A 14,792-nucleotide genomic window follows, 5' to 3' on the forward strand; every position below is an offset into this window, starting at 1 on the left:
AGCATTGATTTGATTTTGCTTTGGTAGTCCTTCCCATTTAGTTTGAGGTGCAGTTCCAGCAGAATTTGGAGAGAAGATGGTGTAATGTTAAAATCTTATAATCCAGTGTGTCAGGCTAATGTTCAAATCCCATGACTGAGGCTGGTGGAATTTGCATTCAGTTAAAAATTCTGGAATTGAAGAGTTGTCACAGTAAAGGTGACCATGAAACTTATCATCGATTGTTGTTTTAAAAAAAAAGGAAACCCATCTAGTTCACTCATCTCCGTTACCCTTTAGGGAAGGAAATCTGCCATCCTTACTCAGTCTGGCTAACTTCTTTCAATTCATTTATGGGATGTGGGTGTCGCTGGCTGGCCAGCATTTATTCCCCTGTTTAGTTGCCCTTGAGAAGGTGGTGGTGAGCTGCCTTCTTGAACTGCTGCAGTCCACCTGCTGTGGGTTGACCCACAATGCCATTATGGAGGAAATTCCAAGATTTTGACCCAGTAACAGTGAAGAAGTGCCGAAATATTTCCAAATCAGGATGGTGAGTGGCTTAGAGGGGAGCTTGTTCTGCTGCCCTTGTCCTTCCAGATGGAAATGGTTGTGGGTTTGAAAGGTGCTGTTTGGGGATCTTTGGTGAATTTCTGCAGTGCATTTTGCAGATAGTACACACTGCTGGAGGGAGCAGATGCTGGTGGATGTAGTGCCAGTCCAGTGGGCTGCCTTGTCCTGGATTGTGTCAAGCTTCTTGAATCTTTTTGGGGCTGCACCCATCCAGGCAAGTGGGAAGTATTCCATCACATTCCTGACTTGTGCCTTGTAGATGGTGGATAGGCTTTGAGGAGTCAGGAGGTGAGTTACTCGCTGTAGTATTCCTACCTTCTGACCTGCTCTTGTAGCCACTGTTATGTGGTGATTCCAGTTGAATTTCTGATCATTGATAATCCCCAGAATGTTGATGGTGGGGGGACTCAGTGATGGTAACACCATTGAATGTTAAGGGGCGGTGGCTAGATTAGCTCTTACTGGTGATGGTCATAGCTTGGCATTTGTTTGGTGCCAATGTTACTTGCCACTTGTCAGCCCAAGCCTGAATATTGCCCAGATCTTGTTGCATTTGAGCATGGATTGCTTCAGTATCAGAGGAGTCACAAATGGTGCTGGACATTGTGTAATCATCAGCGAATATTCCCACTTCTGACCTTTTATGCCGTAGGAAAGGTCATTGATGAAGCAGCTGAAGATAGTTGGGCCTAGAACACTACCCTGAGGAACTCCTGCAGAGCTGTAACTCCAGATTCACAACAATGTGGTTGACTCTTAACTGCCCTCTGAAATTGCCGAGCAAATCACTTGGTTCAAGGGCAATTGGAGATATGCCACAAATGCTGACCTTGTCAGCAATGTCCACATCCCAAAAAAATAAACCTTTTTTTTCCTGTATTTTGTGGTTTATGCTGTTTGCTTAAGGTGTACTTTTCTACTTTTTTATTTTTTAGTCTCTATTCTGGTTTTAACTTTTTCAGTAAGTTTCATAATAATATGAAAATGTGCATAGAATTGTTAATTCATTTTGAAAAGTCTATATTTTTCTGAAGTTAATGAATAACAATTGTGATAAATATGGAAGTCAAATTAGAATGCGTTACCATGCTTGCAACGTGTTCATCTGTTGATTTGCAAGCATCTTTCACCATAATCATCTGTTTGGCTTTGTTCCCAAAATTGTGTGGGGAATGTTGGTGCAAATGATTGCTAAATTTCATGCATTGTTTTTGTGTGGTATTAATCTATTTCTGGAATAATGGGAGGCAAAGGAAGAAGTAGCATTCTGTTTTGAAGTTGCAACGTGGTGCGTTTGATCTGATTTGTTTCTTTGTGACCATAATTACATTGCGAAACACATTGAGTCTGTTACATGATTCAAGCTCATTATTCAAGCAGTTTGTAATCTCTTTCTGAACAAAACATATCACTTCATACGTTGAGATGTATTTGCTTGTTAATTTGTTTTATGATCTGTTGGCGATCACAGATTCTCCTTGTGGTTTTGGAAAAACAATTGTCTTTGCATTTATATAGACATGTTGTCTTTCTGCAGGTAAACCTAAAGCAAATTTAAGGCAACCGGAATGTACTAGCCAGCCAGGCAAAGGAAGCCGTAGGACTCCTCTGCCTACAAGAGGAAGAGGAAATGTGCAAGGAGCAAAAACTGGCTTGGGAAGAGAGGTGCTTTCAGATTCTAAAGTACATGTCCCAGTGGCTGGTGTGCCTAAGGATACTTCAATTCATAAACCTCTGCCTGTCACAATCATTAGGTAATATTTAATATGTACAGTACATTAAAAGAGTTAAAGGGAACATCACATGTATTGAACAGCTAACTACTTAGCTGGGTAGATTATATCTTATGAAAGTAGAAACAGCAGGAGCCAGTTACCCTCTAAGGTTGCAGAAATCAAGTGGGGCATAACAGCTCAACATCATTACAAACAAAATCAAATCAGTTCATGTTATTTGAACTTGAAGCAAAGGAAACAACTGAAAAATCTTGCTGACTGGTTTCCTTGACTTGCTGGGTAAATTAAACGGTTCAACTATTCTTTGAGTTGTGTACAGAAATCTGTTAAACCCATTGGAGTTCTTGGAAGAAGATTATGATGAGCTGTGAACAACGTTAGCTCGGCCACAGCTGGAGTGATGCATGCAGTTCAGCAATGTGAAAAGGATGTGATTGCACTTGAGAGGGCAATCACCAGGATGTTGCTTGGGCTGGAGAGGTTCAGCTATGAAGACAGACTGGATAGGCTGGGATTTTTCTTAGAGCATAGAAGGCTGAGGGGGGAGTCTGATTGAGGCGTGCAAATTCTGAGGGACATAGGCAGGTCAGATGGGAGCAACTTTTACCTGTTAGTAGAGGGATCAATAACTGGGGACACAATTTTAAGATAAGGAGCCAGAGACTTGGAGGGAATTTGAGGATAAATGTTTTCTCTGAAAGGCTGGTGGATATCTGGGACTCGCTGCCTAAAAGGGTTGTAAAGAAGGGAACTCTCTATCTGAGAAATATTTAGATGAACACTCAAAACACTACAACATACAAGGGTATTGGCCATGTGCTTGAAAATGCAATTGCAACAGATGGATGTTGGATGACCAGTGCAGGTACAATGGGCTGAAGGACTTCTTAGGGCGCTGTTAAAACTATCTGACTCCAAGACTGTAAATAGTGTGCTGTGGTTAAGGAAGAACTGGTGGATGTCCTGTACTTGAATTTGCAGAACTTGATAGAGGGCCACATCGAAAGTTACTGTAGAAAATAAAGATTTGTGGTCCAAAAGGTAATATGTTAGAATGGATAGGAGATTGACTCACGAACAGGAAAGAAAATATGCATAAATTTGTCTTTTACTGGTTGGCAAAATAAAACAAATGGTGTACTGTTGGGCTCAGTGCTGGGGCTTCAACTTTTTATTCACATGACAGAAATGAAGGAACAGAAGGCATGGTTGCTAAATTTTCTGATCACACAAAGATGGAAAAGTAATTAGTGAAAGAGACACAAGGCAAATGGAACATTTCATGGAAAAATGTGAAATTGTCCATTTTGACAGGAAGAATTAAAAAAGAAGCATATTATCTAAATGGTGAGAGATTGCAGAGTTGAGCAGAATCTTGACATATGCTTGCATGAATAGCAAATGGCTAGTATGCAAGTACTAGTTAGGTAAGCTAATCAAATACTATAATTTATTGTGACAGAAATTACCAATGCAAGTTGGGAGGTTATGCTTTAGGGTATTAAGGAGACCACATCTGGACCAGTGTGCGCAGTATTGGTTTTCCTATTAAAGGAACAATGTAAATGCATTGGAAGCAGTTTGGAGAAGTTTACTGGACTGTTACCTGGAATGGGTGAGTGGTATGAGGAAAAGTGGGACAGGCTAAGCTGTTCTCACCTTGGAACCATTAGAGAGTTGCTGGATTTTAAAAAAGGTAATTGGGCATCATAAACCTGAAATATTAACTCTTTCCTTGTTCACAAATGCTGCCATAACTGCGGAATTTGCTTGGAAATTACGTAGTTAGAATATTGTTCCAAATTACTTTGTCCTCTTTAAAAAGAACAGTTATTTTTACGGAACTAAAACCAAAAATCTATTTTCCCTCGACTTTAAACTCCAAATCCCGAAGCATCATATACGCATAACCACAGGTTTCTGGACATCTATCCTTCTCCTGGGGAGGGCGATTAGATAGAGGTTGTAGACCATGTTGGCAGAATGGAGGTCTTAAAATTCCTGCAGTGCCAGTACTGGCTCTGAGGAAGATGACACATGTACAAGACAAACAAGTTTCTTCTGGACAGAACAGGGACTGAGTTCCTTGAAGAGTATTTTGTTGTTTTTGGAGAAGCTTTAAACTAACTCCGAAGGGATAAAATTAGCATGTAGTACCTGGATGCACAAAATATTAGGAGAGACAGATAAGCATTCTAAGTTCATGGGTGGAATTGGGATAAGAAATTAAAACACTCTAAATCAGGTTTGCCCCGCATATATGTGAATGGATGGAGTATAGCCAATAAAATGGGCTAGAACCAATGAACATGAGGGTACATTATTCGATCTATTCAGTCGGCCATCTAGTGGAGGGAAATGCAGGAACAAATCTGCAAAAGTTTTAGAGGGGTGAAAGCATTATCCAGATGGGAAGTTCAATTATTTAAATATAGATGAGGATAGTATCAGTTCTAAAAGCAGATAGACAGATGTTCTTAGACTGTGTTCGAGAGAAATTTCTATGGCTCAATATCCAACAAGAAAGGAGATAGTTATTGGGAAATGATAGAATGACAATAGAAGGGTTTATTCTTGGGCATGTGGTGTGCTAAGTACATCAAGATCAATATGGAAGCACTTGGAGGACAGTAATCAATGTATTTTAAGGTGAAATAGACAAATGATAATCCAGGTTCACAAGGATATCCCCAGTATGGAGGGATTGTCTTATGAGCAAAGATTAAAAAGGTTGTGAGTCTACTCACTGGAATTTAGAAGAATGAGAGGTGATCTCATTGAAACATATAGGATTCTCAAGGAGCTTGACAGGGTGAATGTGGAGAGTCTAGGACCAGCAAAGATGGTCTCAGAATTTAGGGGTGCCAATTTAAGACTGCAATGCAGAGGAATCTCTTCTTTCAGAGGGTTGAGGGTCTTCAGAACTCCTTGCGCAGAGAGTAATGGGGACACAGTCCCTGTGTATGTTTGAGGCCAAGATAGATTCTTGCTCAGAAGAGGAATCAAGGGGTTTTTTTTTTGTATTCACTCGCTGGATGTGGGCTTCACTGGCTGGGCCAGCATTTATTGCCATTCCTAGTTGCCCTTGAAAGGTGGTGATGAGCTGCCTTCTTGAACCATTGCAGTCCATGTGAGCTGGGTTGACCCACAGTGCCTTTAGGGAGACAATTCCAGGATTTTGACCCAATGACTGTGGAGGAAAGGCAATAAATTTCCAAATCAGGATGCTAAGTGGTTTGGAGGGAAACTTGCAGGTGGTGGTGTTCCCAAGTGTCTGCTGTCCTTCTAGATGGAAGTTGTTGGTTTATAAGATGCTGACCAAGGCTCTTTGGTGAATTAGCAAGATAAACCAGACTTAACATCATTTCTGGTGCTAAGTTGACACCAAGATGTCCATCTGGTTACGTTGACTTCTGTCAACTTTGTAGCAGTTTGCAGCCAAGTGACTTGAGGTCATTTCAGAGGGCGGTTAAAAGTCACTTTACTGTGGGTCTGGATGTACATGTAGGAGAAAGCAGGTAAGGATGACAGATATCCTTCCATTACGAACTTAAGTGAACGAGATGTGGTCTTTATGATGATCAGCAGAGGTTGGCTATGATTGCCATTCAGCCAGCTTTTAATTTCAGATTTTTCATTGAATTAGATTTATGTCACCACCTCTCCCTGATTTATCAGAATAATACTTGGACTTGATAGATTAAATTATGAAGACAGATTGTACAAACTTGAATTATACTCCTGGACTTTGGAAGGTTAAAGGATGATTTGATTGAAGGTTTAAGATAACTAGTAGAACAAATAGAGTACATGGTGTTGAACAATTTTCACTGGCTGGATAAGTCAATGAATAAAGGACATAGGTCTGGATCTAATTGTTGGACTATCAGGAATGAAATTCAGAAACAGTTAAGTCACACCAAGGGTGGTGAGAGTTGGCAACTGTCTTCCATGAATAGCAGTTAATGTCTCCATCAATTGAGATTGATAGTTTTTTAAATTAGAGAAGGATATCGGCATAGGCAGTTATATGAAGTTGGGATGCAAATCAGCAATGACTACTGTACAAGGCAATGTAGCCTTAAAGGCTAGCTGGTTCCTATGAAATTTTTATGAATGTTTATGGCTGTTACTATGCGGTTTATACTTGAGATGAAGTACTATTTGTTTCTTGAAGAATATTGTATCTGGAAGTGAAAATCCAAATTTTTTTCTTATTCCTTAGTAGATGCTCACTTGGGCACAGCAAATGAAAGGACTGTAAAAGAAGTGGTCTCTATTAGGAGCATTAATTTTTCAGTATCTGCTGTGTGCAGATAATTCAGTGGCTGCAGGAATGTGAAAATCACTCCAAAATTTCCTCAACTTGGGTGCTGTTGTAATTTATTAAATGTTTTTATGCATTCATCCTATTTGAATTCCTCTGTACTTTTTGTTGGCTAATTGTCAAAAAGTGATGGGGACACTATTGAAATTAAGATCTTTTGCACTGAAAATTGATTTGCACAATCTACAGTACCAAAGCAAATATGTTGAACTCACCTGCTTGACTCCAGTCATGGAGTCATGCAGCTTGGAAAGAAACTCTTCGGTCCAACTCGTCCATACCAATCAAGTTTCCCAAGCTAACCCAGTCCCAATTGCCTGTGTTTGACTGATACCCCTTTAAACATTTTCTATTCATGTATCTATCCAAATGTCTTTTAGATATTGTAACTGTACCTGCATCCTCTGACAGCTAATTCCACATGAGTGTAACATTGAATTTACTAGAAACAACAGAGTTGTTTGTAGTGCAGTGTACTAGGGAGGTCAGTGTATGCCAATAAGCAGTGTGAGCTTTCATTTAACCAGTATGATCTGATTTAAATCCATTTGTATTGTGTTGTAAATCCTCCTTTAGCAAATATTCAGTTGTAATTGCATAATTGGCCCAACAGCTTTCTAAAAAATATGCAAAGTCGGCATGAATCACTTTTTGGCCGAAGTGCACAAAGGTTTGTGCCACCCATTTAAAAGATTTTTGCGATTAACTATGTAAGTCTTTTTAATTACATAGATGGCATAATTGGGCTGCAACCTTCCCAACTGTAGCAATGTATTTGTTTGTACCCCTTTTCTACAATGAAGATTTGTTGGTCACAAAATGTGCTGAATACATTTTCTTCTAGTTTCCCAATCTATTTCAAGACAAACTGTATTAATGCAGTTAAATTTTGTTCTTCCACGTTAGTATTTGGAACAGATCAACATAGTCACATGGTTAAATGTTTACCTGATCAAATAGATAGGAATGTGAAAAATGCTCAACATCTCCCAGGTGGACAGCATCTAATTTGAATAACATTGTGCTGTTGTTATTTTTTGTTCTAATTTGAACCTAATTTTCATTTGCTTCTTTGGATTGGTACTAAATTATGATCTCCCTTGTTATTAACAAGCTTGCAACTAACCCAGCAATCACATAGACTAACTTCTGATCAACATGTTTTTCAAAGTTTTGTTATGGCAAGCTGTTTGCTCATTTTAGGCCTCTGAAATTGTGGTTATATTGTCAGCTGATGTCAGTTAAACTCAGATTCTTAATTGAGATTTTAATGTTTGGAGAGTTGTCATTTTATGTTTACCCCCTTTCATTTTTTTTCCACATCAGAGTTGATTTTTATAATATCCTTGTTTCTCATTTAAAGTGCCGTTTCCCATTTTAACATAGCTTACCTTCTGGTTGAGTCTCACACCTTGCATAGTCAGGATTTGATTGATTAACCTCCTAGTGAAGGCGCCTCTAGATAGCAGTGACCACAATGTCATTGAATTTCACATACAATTTAAGGGAGAGAATTGTGGGTCGACGACTACAATTTTGAATTATAAGAGCATGAAAGCAGAGCTAGCAGACGTGAACTGACAAATTGGGTTAAAAGATAAAAGCATGTAAGGGATATTCCAGAAAGTGCAGAATGGATATGTTCCAGCAAAAAAGAAAAATTCTAAAGGATGAAGCCACCATCCATGGTTAACTAAAAATGTCAAAGATAGTATCAGACTTAGAGAAAAGACAAATAATTCTGCAAAGATAGGTGACATGTCAGAGATTTGGACAGAATATAAAACAAGCAAGCAATTACTATAAGATTAATAAGGAGGAAAGAAGTCAGCCAGTGTATAAAAACAGGAAACGTTTGAAGTCAGACAACACCAGGTTATAGTCCAACAGATTTATTTGAAATCACAGGCTTTTGGAGTGTTGCCCCTGCGTTAGGTGAAGTGAGAAGGGAGCACACAGGCACAGAATTTACAGGCAGAGAGATCAAAAGATCATACAAATGGTGAGAGTTGAGTGATGAGTAATAAGTCTCTGCAGGTGATTGAGTGTCAGACAGTGTGAGTAAAGTATCAACAGCTGAATAACAAGCTAAGGGATGACCTATAATCCGATTAAATGAGGCAGAGAGATAATTACAAAAAAGTTAAAAATAAGGTAGTGCTGGAGACAATACTAAATGACTGGAATAATATGATAGGTATAAGATTTGCATGCCGAGGGTCTAACCGAATTAATAAGTAATCCAAAACTGTACAAACTAATTAAGGTAATGAGATCATAACAATTTATTACAGTGATTCTGTCAAAACAGGACAGTAAGGAAGATTTTACAGATACAGAATTGTGTGTGAGGTCACATGTAGCGCGACATAAACCCATGATCACGATTGAGGCCACCTTCGTGGATATGGAACTTGGCTATTAGTTTCTCCGTGACTCTGCTTTGTTGTGTATCTCAAAGGCCACCTAGGAGGAACCTTACCCGGAGGCTGAATGCTCTTAACCGCTGAGGTATTCCCTGACTGGGAGGGAACATTGCTGTCTGGTGATTGTTGCGTGGTGTCCATTCATCCATTGTCGTAGCGTCTGCATGGTCTCACGAATATATCTTGGGATTAGGTTACCTTGGGATTGGAAAATAATGACTGCAACCTATTTATTAATACAGAGGAGGCAGAAAGTGGACAACGATAGGGCAGTTAGCTTAACATCTTTCATAGGGTTTCAAGACATTATAACAGGGCATTTGGATAATTTCAAGGCAAAAAGCAGAGCTGACACGTTACGAAAGGAATTCATATTTGGAAGTTCTTTGAAGAAGTAATTTGTGCTGTAAATGAAGGGGAACCAATGGATTTGTTGTATTTACATTTCCAGAAGGTGCCGCATTAACGGTTGTTGTGGAACTTAAAAGCCCATGGTGTATTAGGAAACATTTGGCATGAATAGAAGATTGGCTGGCTAACAGGCAACAAAGAGTAAGAATAAATAGTTCTTCGGGCTGGCAGGACGTCAGAAGTGGTATTCCACAGGTGTATTGTTGCTGGGTTCTCAACTCTTTACATTTTGTGTCAATGATTTGGATGAAGGGATTGAAGGTTTGGTAGCTAAATTTGCTGATGACGCAGATAGGAAGGAAAGTGACTTGTGAAGGGGAATAAGGATGCCTAAAAAGGAATATAAATAGATTGTGTATGGACAAAAATCTGACAAATAGAGTACGATGTGAAAACGTATGAAATTGTTGATGTTGGCAATAAGAAATTTTACGGAAAGCATTTTATCTGAATGATGAGAGGTTGCAGAACTCTTAGATGCAAAAGAGATCTGAGTTTCCTCATGTATAAATTGCAGAATGTTAATCTGCAGATACAGCAATTAATCTGCAATATAATAGAAAGTTGATTTATTGTGAGGGGAATTGAATGTATGAACAATGAGATTATGCTTCATTTACACTTGGTTGCATTGTTTCCTGTCACTGAGACATTTTTGAATCTAACTCTCCAAATCTCTCAATATCCCATGGAGCTTTTACTTTTCTGCTGAGTCTGCCTGTGGGACCTATCATACTAAAATTCCTGTAGACAACATTCACTGCACTGCCCTCATCAGTCTTGCGTTTTAACTTTCTCAAAATAATCTATTGAGTTCGTAAGACCTTCCCTTCACCAAAACATGCTGACAGTCCCTGAATAATTCTTAACTTTCAAAGTGACCATTTATCCTTTCTCTCAGAATTGATTCTGATAATTTGCCCAGCACTAAAATCCGTCTGAATGTTCTATAGTCCTATATTCAGTTCTTTAGTACTGCAAATGTAATCAAATGAAAATAGTAAAAAGATCCTCAAAGCATCCCCTATTTCCTTGGGGAGAAATCAGAGACATTCAGAGGCCTGAAATGTTGACTCTGATTTCTCCCCACAGAAGCTGCCAGACCTCTGAGCTTTTCCAGCAATTTCTGTTTTTGTTTCTGATTTCTAGCGTCTGTACTTCTTTCGTTTTTTTAAAATCCGCTATTTCCTCCCTGTCTTCCTTTAATAGCAGGGGATACAATCCAGCTGGCTACAATGATTTTTTTTTAAATTCACTCATGGAACATGGGCATCACTGGCTGGGCCAGCATTTATTGCCTATCCCTTGCTGCCATTGAGAAAGTGGTGGTGAGCTGCCTTCTTGAATCGCTGCAGTCCACATTTTTGAAAATTCATTCACGGGATAAGGACATCGTTGGCTAGGCACCATTTATTGCCCATCCCTAATTGCCCAGAGGGCAGTTCAGAGTTAACCACATTGCTGTGGGTCTGGAGTCACGTGTAGGCCAGACCAGGTTCGGATGGCAGTTTCCTCGGCTAAAGAACATTAGTGAACCAGATGGGTTTTTCCGACAATTGACAATGGATTAGATAATGGATTATCATTAGACTCTTAATTCCAGATATTTTATTGTATTCAAATTCCACCATCTGCTGTGGTGGGATTCAAACCCAGGTCCCCAGAACGTTTTCTGGGTCTCTGGATTTACAGTCCAGCAATAATACCACTAGGCCATCACCTCCCCCATGCTGTTGGTTGACCCACCGTGCCCTTCAGAATGGCTCACTACCTACTAAAAGCCAACATCACCATTTGCCGAGAGATAGTAAGAACTGCCGATGCTGGAGTCAGAGATAATACAGTGTGGAGCTGGAGGAGCACAGCAGGCCAGGCAGCATCAGAGGAGCAGGAAAGTTGACATTTCGGGTCAGGACCCTTCTTCAGAAAATTTGCCTAATTGCTTATGGCACCTGTATGCTGATTCTGATTTGTAACAAGAAAAGACAGACCCCTCCAAACAACACTTGGCAGTCTCTCACCATTTTTCAAAAAAAAATTGTTTTCTATTCGGCCTTTCTAAGTGGATTATTTCACTTTTCCCTGCGTTTTATTCATTCCCAACTTTTTTGTTCATCTCCACAGCTTGATTTCACATTGTATGATCAACAATCTTGTTTGTGGCTTGATTTGGGCCCCTTATCAGATTATTGAAACAAATATTGATGTAAACAGCCAAGGCGCATGTGCTGATCTTTGCAGTACCCTGTAAGTTACGGCCTGCCAGCCGAAAATGATCCATTTACTCCTCCTCTGTTCATCCACCAATTGTGGCTCAGTCTTTTCTGAGTTATTAGGATCCAGTACCATTCCAGCTTTGACCAAAAAGTCAGGGCTGATATTGAGGTGAGGGGAGGGGCTGTGTGTCACATGGCATAGTGGCAATATTTCTCTGTGGACATTGGTCCAAAGCTGGAAAAAAAATGTTTGGTGGAATTTAAATTCAATCAATTAATCTGGAACTGAAACCTAGTCTTAAGTGATGGTGACCATGAAACTGTGATCAATTCTCATAAGCACCAGCCTAGTTTTCCAATGCCTTTTAAGGAGGCACCTCTGCCAGCTTTATCTGGTCAGACCTTAATATGATTCCAGCTCCATGGCAATGTGGTTGATTCTTAACTGCCCTCTGAAATGGCCTTGCAAACTACTTGTTTGAAGGGCAGTTTAGGATGGGTGAGAGATGCAGGCCTTTCCAGGAACACCCATATCCCATGAAAGAATAAAGTGTAAATTAACAGTCTTCAAGCAATACTGTTATTATTTGAAACTATTAGTCCTTATAACATTCTAATAATGTTGAGTAATAATGTTGTCACAAATTCTGGAGTACTTTCCAAAATTCCAAATACACTACATTTATTATTTCTCTGTTACCCATCAGATTAGTTACATCCTCAAAACTCTACACAATTAACAAGTTTCTCTTTCATAAATCTGTGTGACTCAACCCAATCATATTCTGGTTCTCAATAACCCTTCCACGTATATACATAATACATCCTAGCATTTTCCTGCTATCATGTCAGACCTTTATAGAGTCACAGAGTCATAAAGTTACACAGCGTGGAAACAACCCTTCAGTCCAATCAGCCCAACCAGTTCACACCGACCAAACTAAACTAGTCCCACCTGTGCTTGGTCCATATTCTTCCAAACTCTTCCAATTCATATACTTATCCTAATGTCTTTTAAATGTTGCAACTGTACCTGCATCCACGACTTTCTCTGGCAGTGCATTGCACGCACGAACCACTCTGTGTTTAAAAAGTTGCCCCTCGTCCTCAAAAAATCTTTCTCCTCTCGCTTTAAAAATGTGTCCCCTAGTTTTGAACTCCCCACCTTAGCAAAAAGACCCTTGTCATTCACCTTATCTCTACTCCTCATGATTTTATAAACCTCAATAAGGTCACCCCTCAACCTCAAACGGTCCAGTGGAAAAAGTCCCAGCCTTTCCAGTCTTATTTTTATATCTGAAACCTCTATACCCGGCAACGTCCTGGTGAATCTTTTCTGAACCCCCTCCAGTTTAATAATATCCTTCCTATAACAAGGCGACCAGAACTGCACACAGTACTCCAAAAGAGGCCTCGCTAATGTGCTGTACAACTGCAACATGATGTCCCAACTCCTATACTCAAAGGACTCTGTGACTCTGTAATTTGCTTTTTGAATCGGATGTCTAACTTCCGGTAAAGACTACACATTCTATGCAATAAAGTTGCATAAAAAAACATCGATAGAAGAGAGGACACTTTATGCCTTTAGACACATCCACATAGAATTTCAAAATTACTTTTAAAGTTTAGGTCAAACAACAATAGGAACATTGCAGGAGTTGGCCACTTGGCTTCTTAAGCCTGCTCTGCTAATCGTACGTGACAAAGCCATTTTCCTGTGCCATCACTATTTCTCTTGATGCTGTTAAAGTTGAGAAATCCTTTGATCTTTATCTTGAACTTACTCAATGACTGAGCCTCCAAAGCCTCTGCAGTAGACAATTGTAAAGATTCATGAGCCTCTGAGTGAAGAAATTCTTTCCCATCACTGTCCTAAATGACTTGCCCTGATCGTGAGACTTTGTACACTGTTAACTAGACTCATTAACCCACACCACCATCCCCCCCACCTTCCAAGATTACATCCTTTCTGCATTTATCCTGTCTAATCCTTTATGAATTTTGCAAGTTTCAACAAGATCAGTTCTTACTCTTCTAAATTCTTAAAAGTACAAGAGAAGGAAACATAAAACAAGTAGCCACAGACCATTAGTTTGATAGCTGTTATTCAGAAAATGTTAGAGCCTATTGTAAAATACATAACAGCAGAGATTTAGAAATGCATAATATGATCAAGCAGAATCAACATGGCTTCATGAAAGCGGAAGTCATGCCTGACAAATTTACTCCAGTTCTTTGTGGATGTAATGTATTTGGATTTTCAAAGGCATTTAGTAAGTTTCCATGCATTAGACTACTTAAGAAAAGAGCCCTTGGTGTTGGAGGTAGTATATTAGCATGGATAGAGAATTGGCTAACTAATGCAAGATAGAGCATTTGGATAAGGAGGGACATTTTCAAGATGGCAACCTGTAACTAGTGGTGTATCACAGGGAACATACATTAATGACTTGAATGAGGAAAGTAAATGTAATCAAATTTGCAGATGACAAAAATAGATGGGAAGACAAATAGTGAGAATGGCTTAGTCTGCAGAGGGGTATAATCTAGTTTAAAAAGTGGGCAGAAACTTGGCAGATGGAATATATTGTGAGAAAATGTAGGGTTTTCTACTTCGGTTAGAAAAATTGAGGAACTGGGTATTTAATTGGAGAAAGACTGCAGAAAGCTACAGAACTGAGGGATTTGGGCGTCCTCATCCATGAATCTCAAAAAAAAAGCTAGCCTCCAAGATTATTGGGTAATAGACTCCGAGTTATACAGCTCAGATCAACTTATCCATGCATTCCAGATATCCTAAAATGACCTAGTCGCATTTGGCCCATATCCCTCTATAAAGCCTTCCTATTCATGTACCCATCCCAATGTCTTTTAAATGTTGTGATTGTAGCAGCCTCCTCCACTTTTTCTGGCAGCTCGTTCCATACACGCACCACCCTCTGCATGAAAAGGTTGCTCCTCAGGTCCCTTTTAAATCTTTCCCCTCACACCTTAAAACCTTATGGCTTCTAGTTTTGAATTCCCCTACCCTGGGGAAAAAGACCTTGGCTATTCACTGTTTCCATGCCCCTCATGGTTTAGTAAACGTCTATAAAGTAACTCCTCAGCCTCGATGCTCCAGGAG

General features: G+C 39.6%; 1 protein-coding gene across 6 annotated transcripts in view; it reads left to right on the forward strand.

Moving 5' to 3' along the window:
• Positions 1 to 14,792, forward strand: part of tdrd7b (tudor domain containing 7 b) — a 95,519-nt gene that overhangs the window by 20,898 nt on the left and 59,829 nt on the right. For all 6 annotated transcript variants that reach the window (XM_048593147.1, XM_048593154.1, XM_048593161.1 and 3 more), the window contains exon 4: positions 2,087 to 2,303. In XM_048593147.1, coding sequence (XP_048449104.1) covers positions 2,087 to 2,303 — 217 coding nt within the window. The remainder of the gene's footprint in view (positions 1 to 2,086; positions 2,304 to 14,792) is intronic.

Source organism: Rhincodon typus, chromosome 3 (assembly GCF_021869965.1).
Source record: "Rhincodon typus isolate 14 chromosome 3, sRhiTyp1.1, whole genome shotgun sequence".
In the NCBI taxonomy this organism is placed as follows: Eukaryota; Metazoa; Chordata; class Chondrichthyes; order Orectolobiformes; family Rhincodontidae; genus Rhincodon; species Rhincodon typus.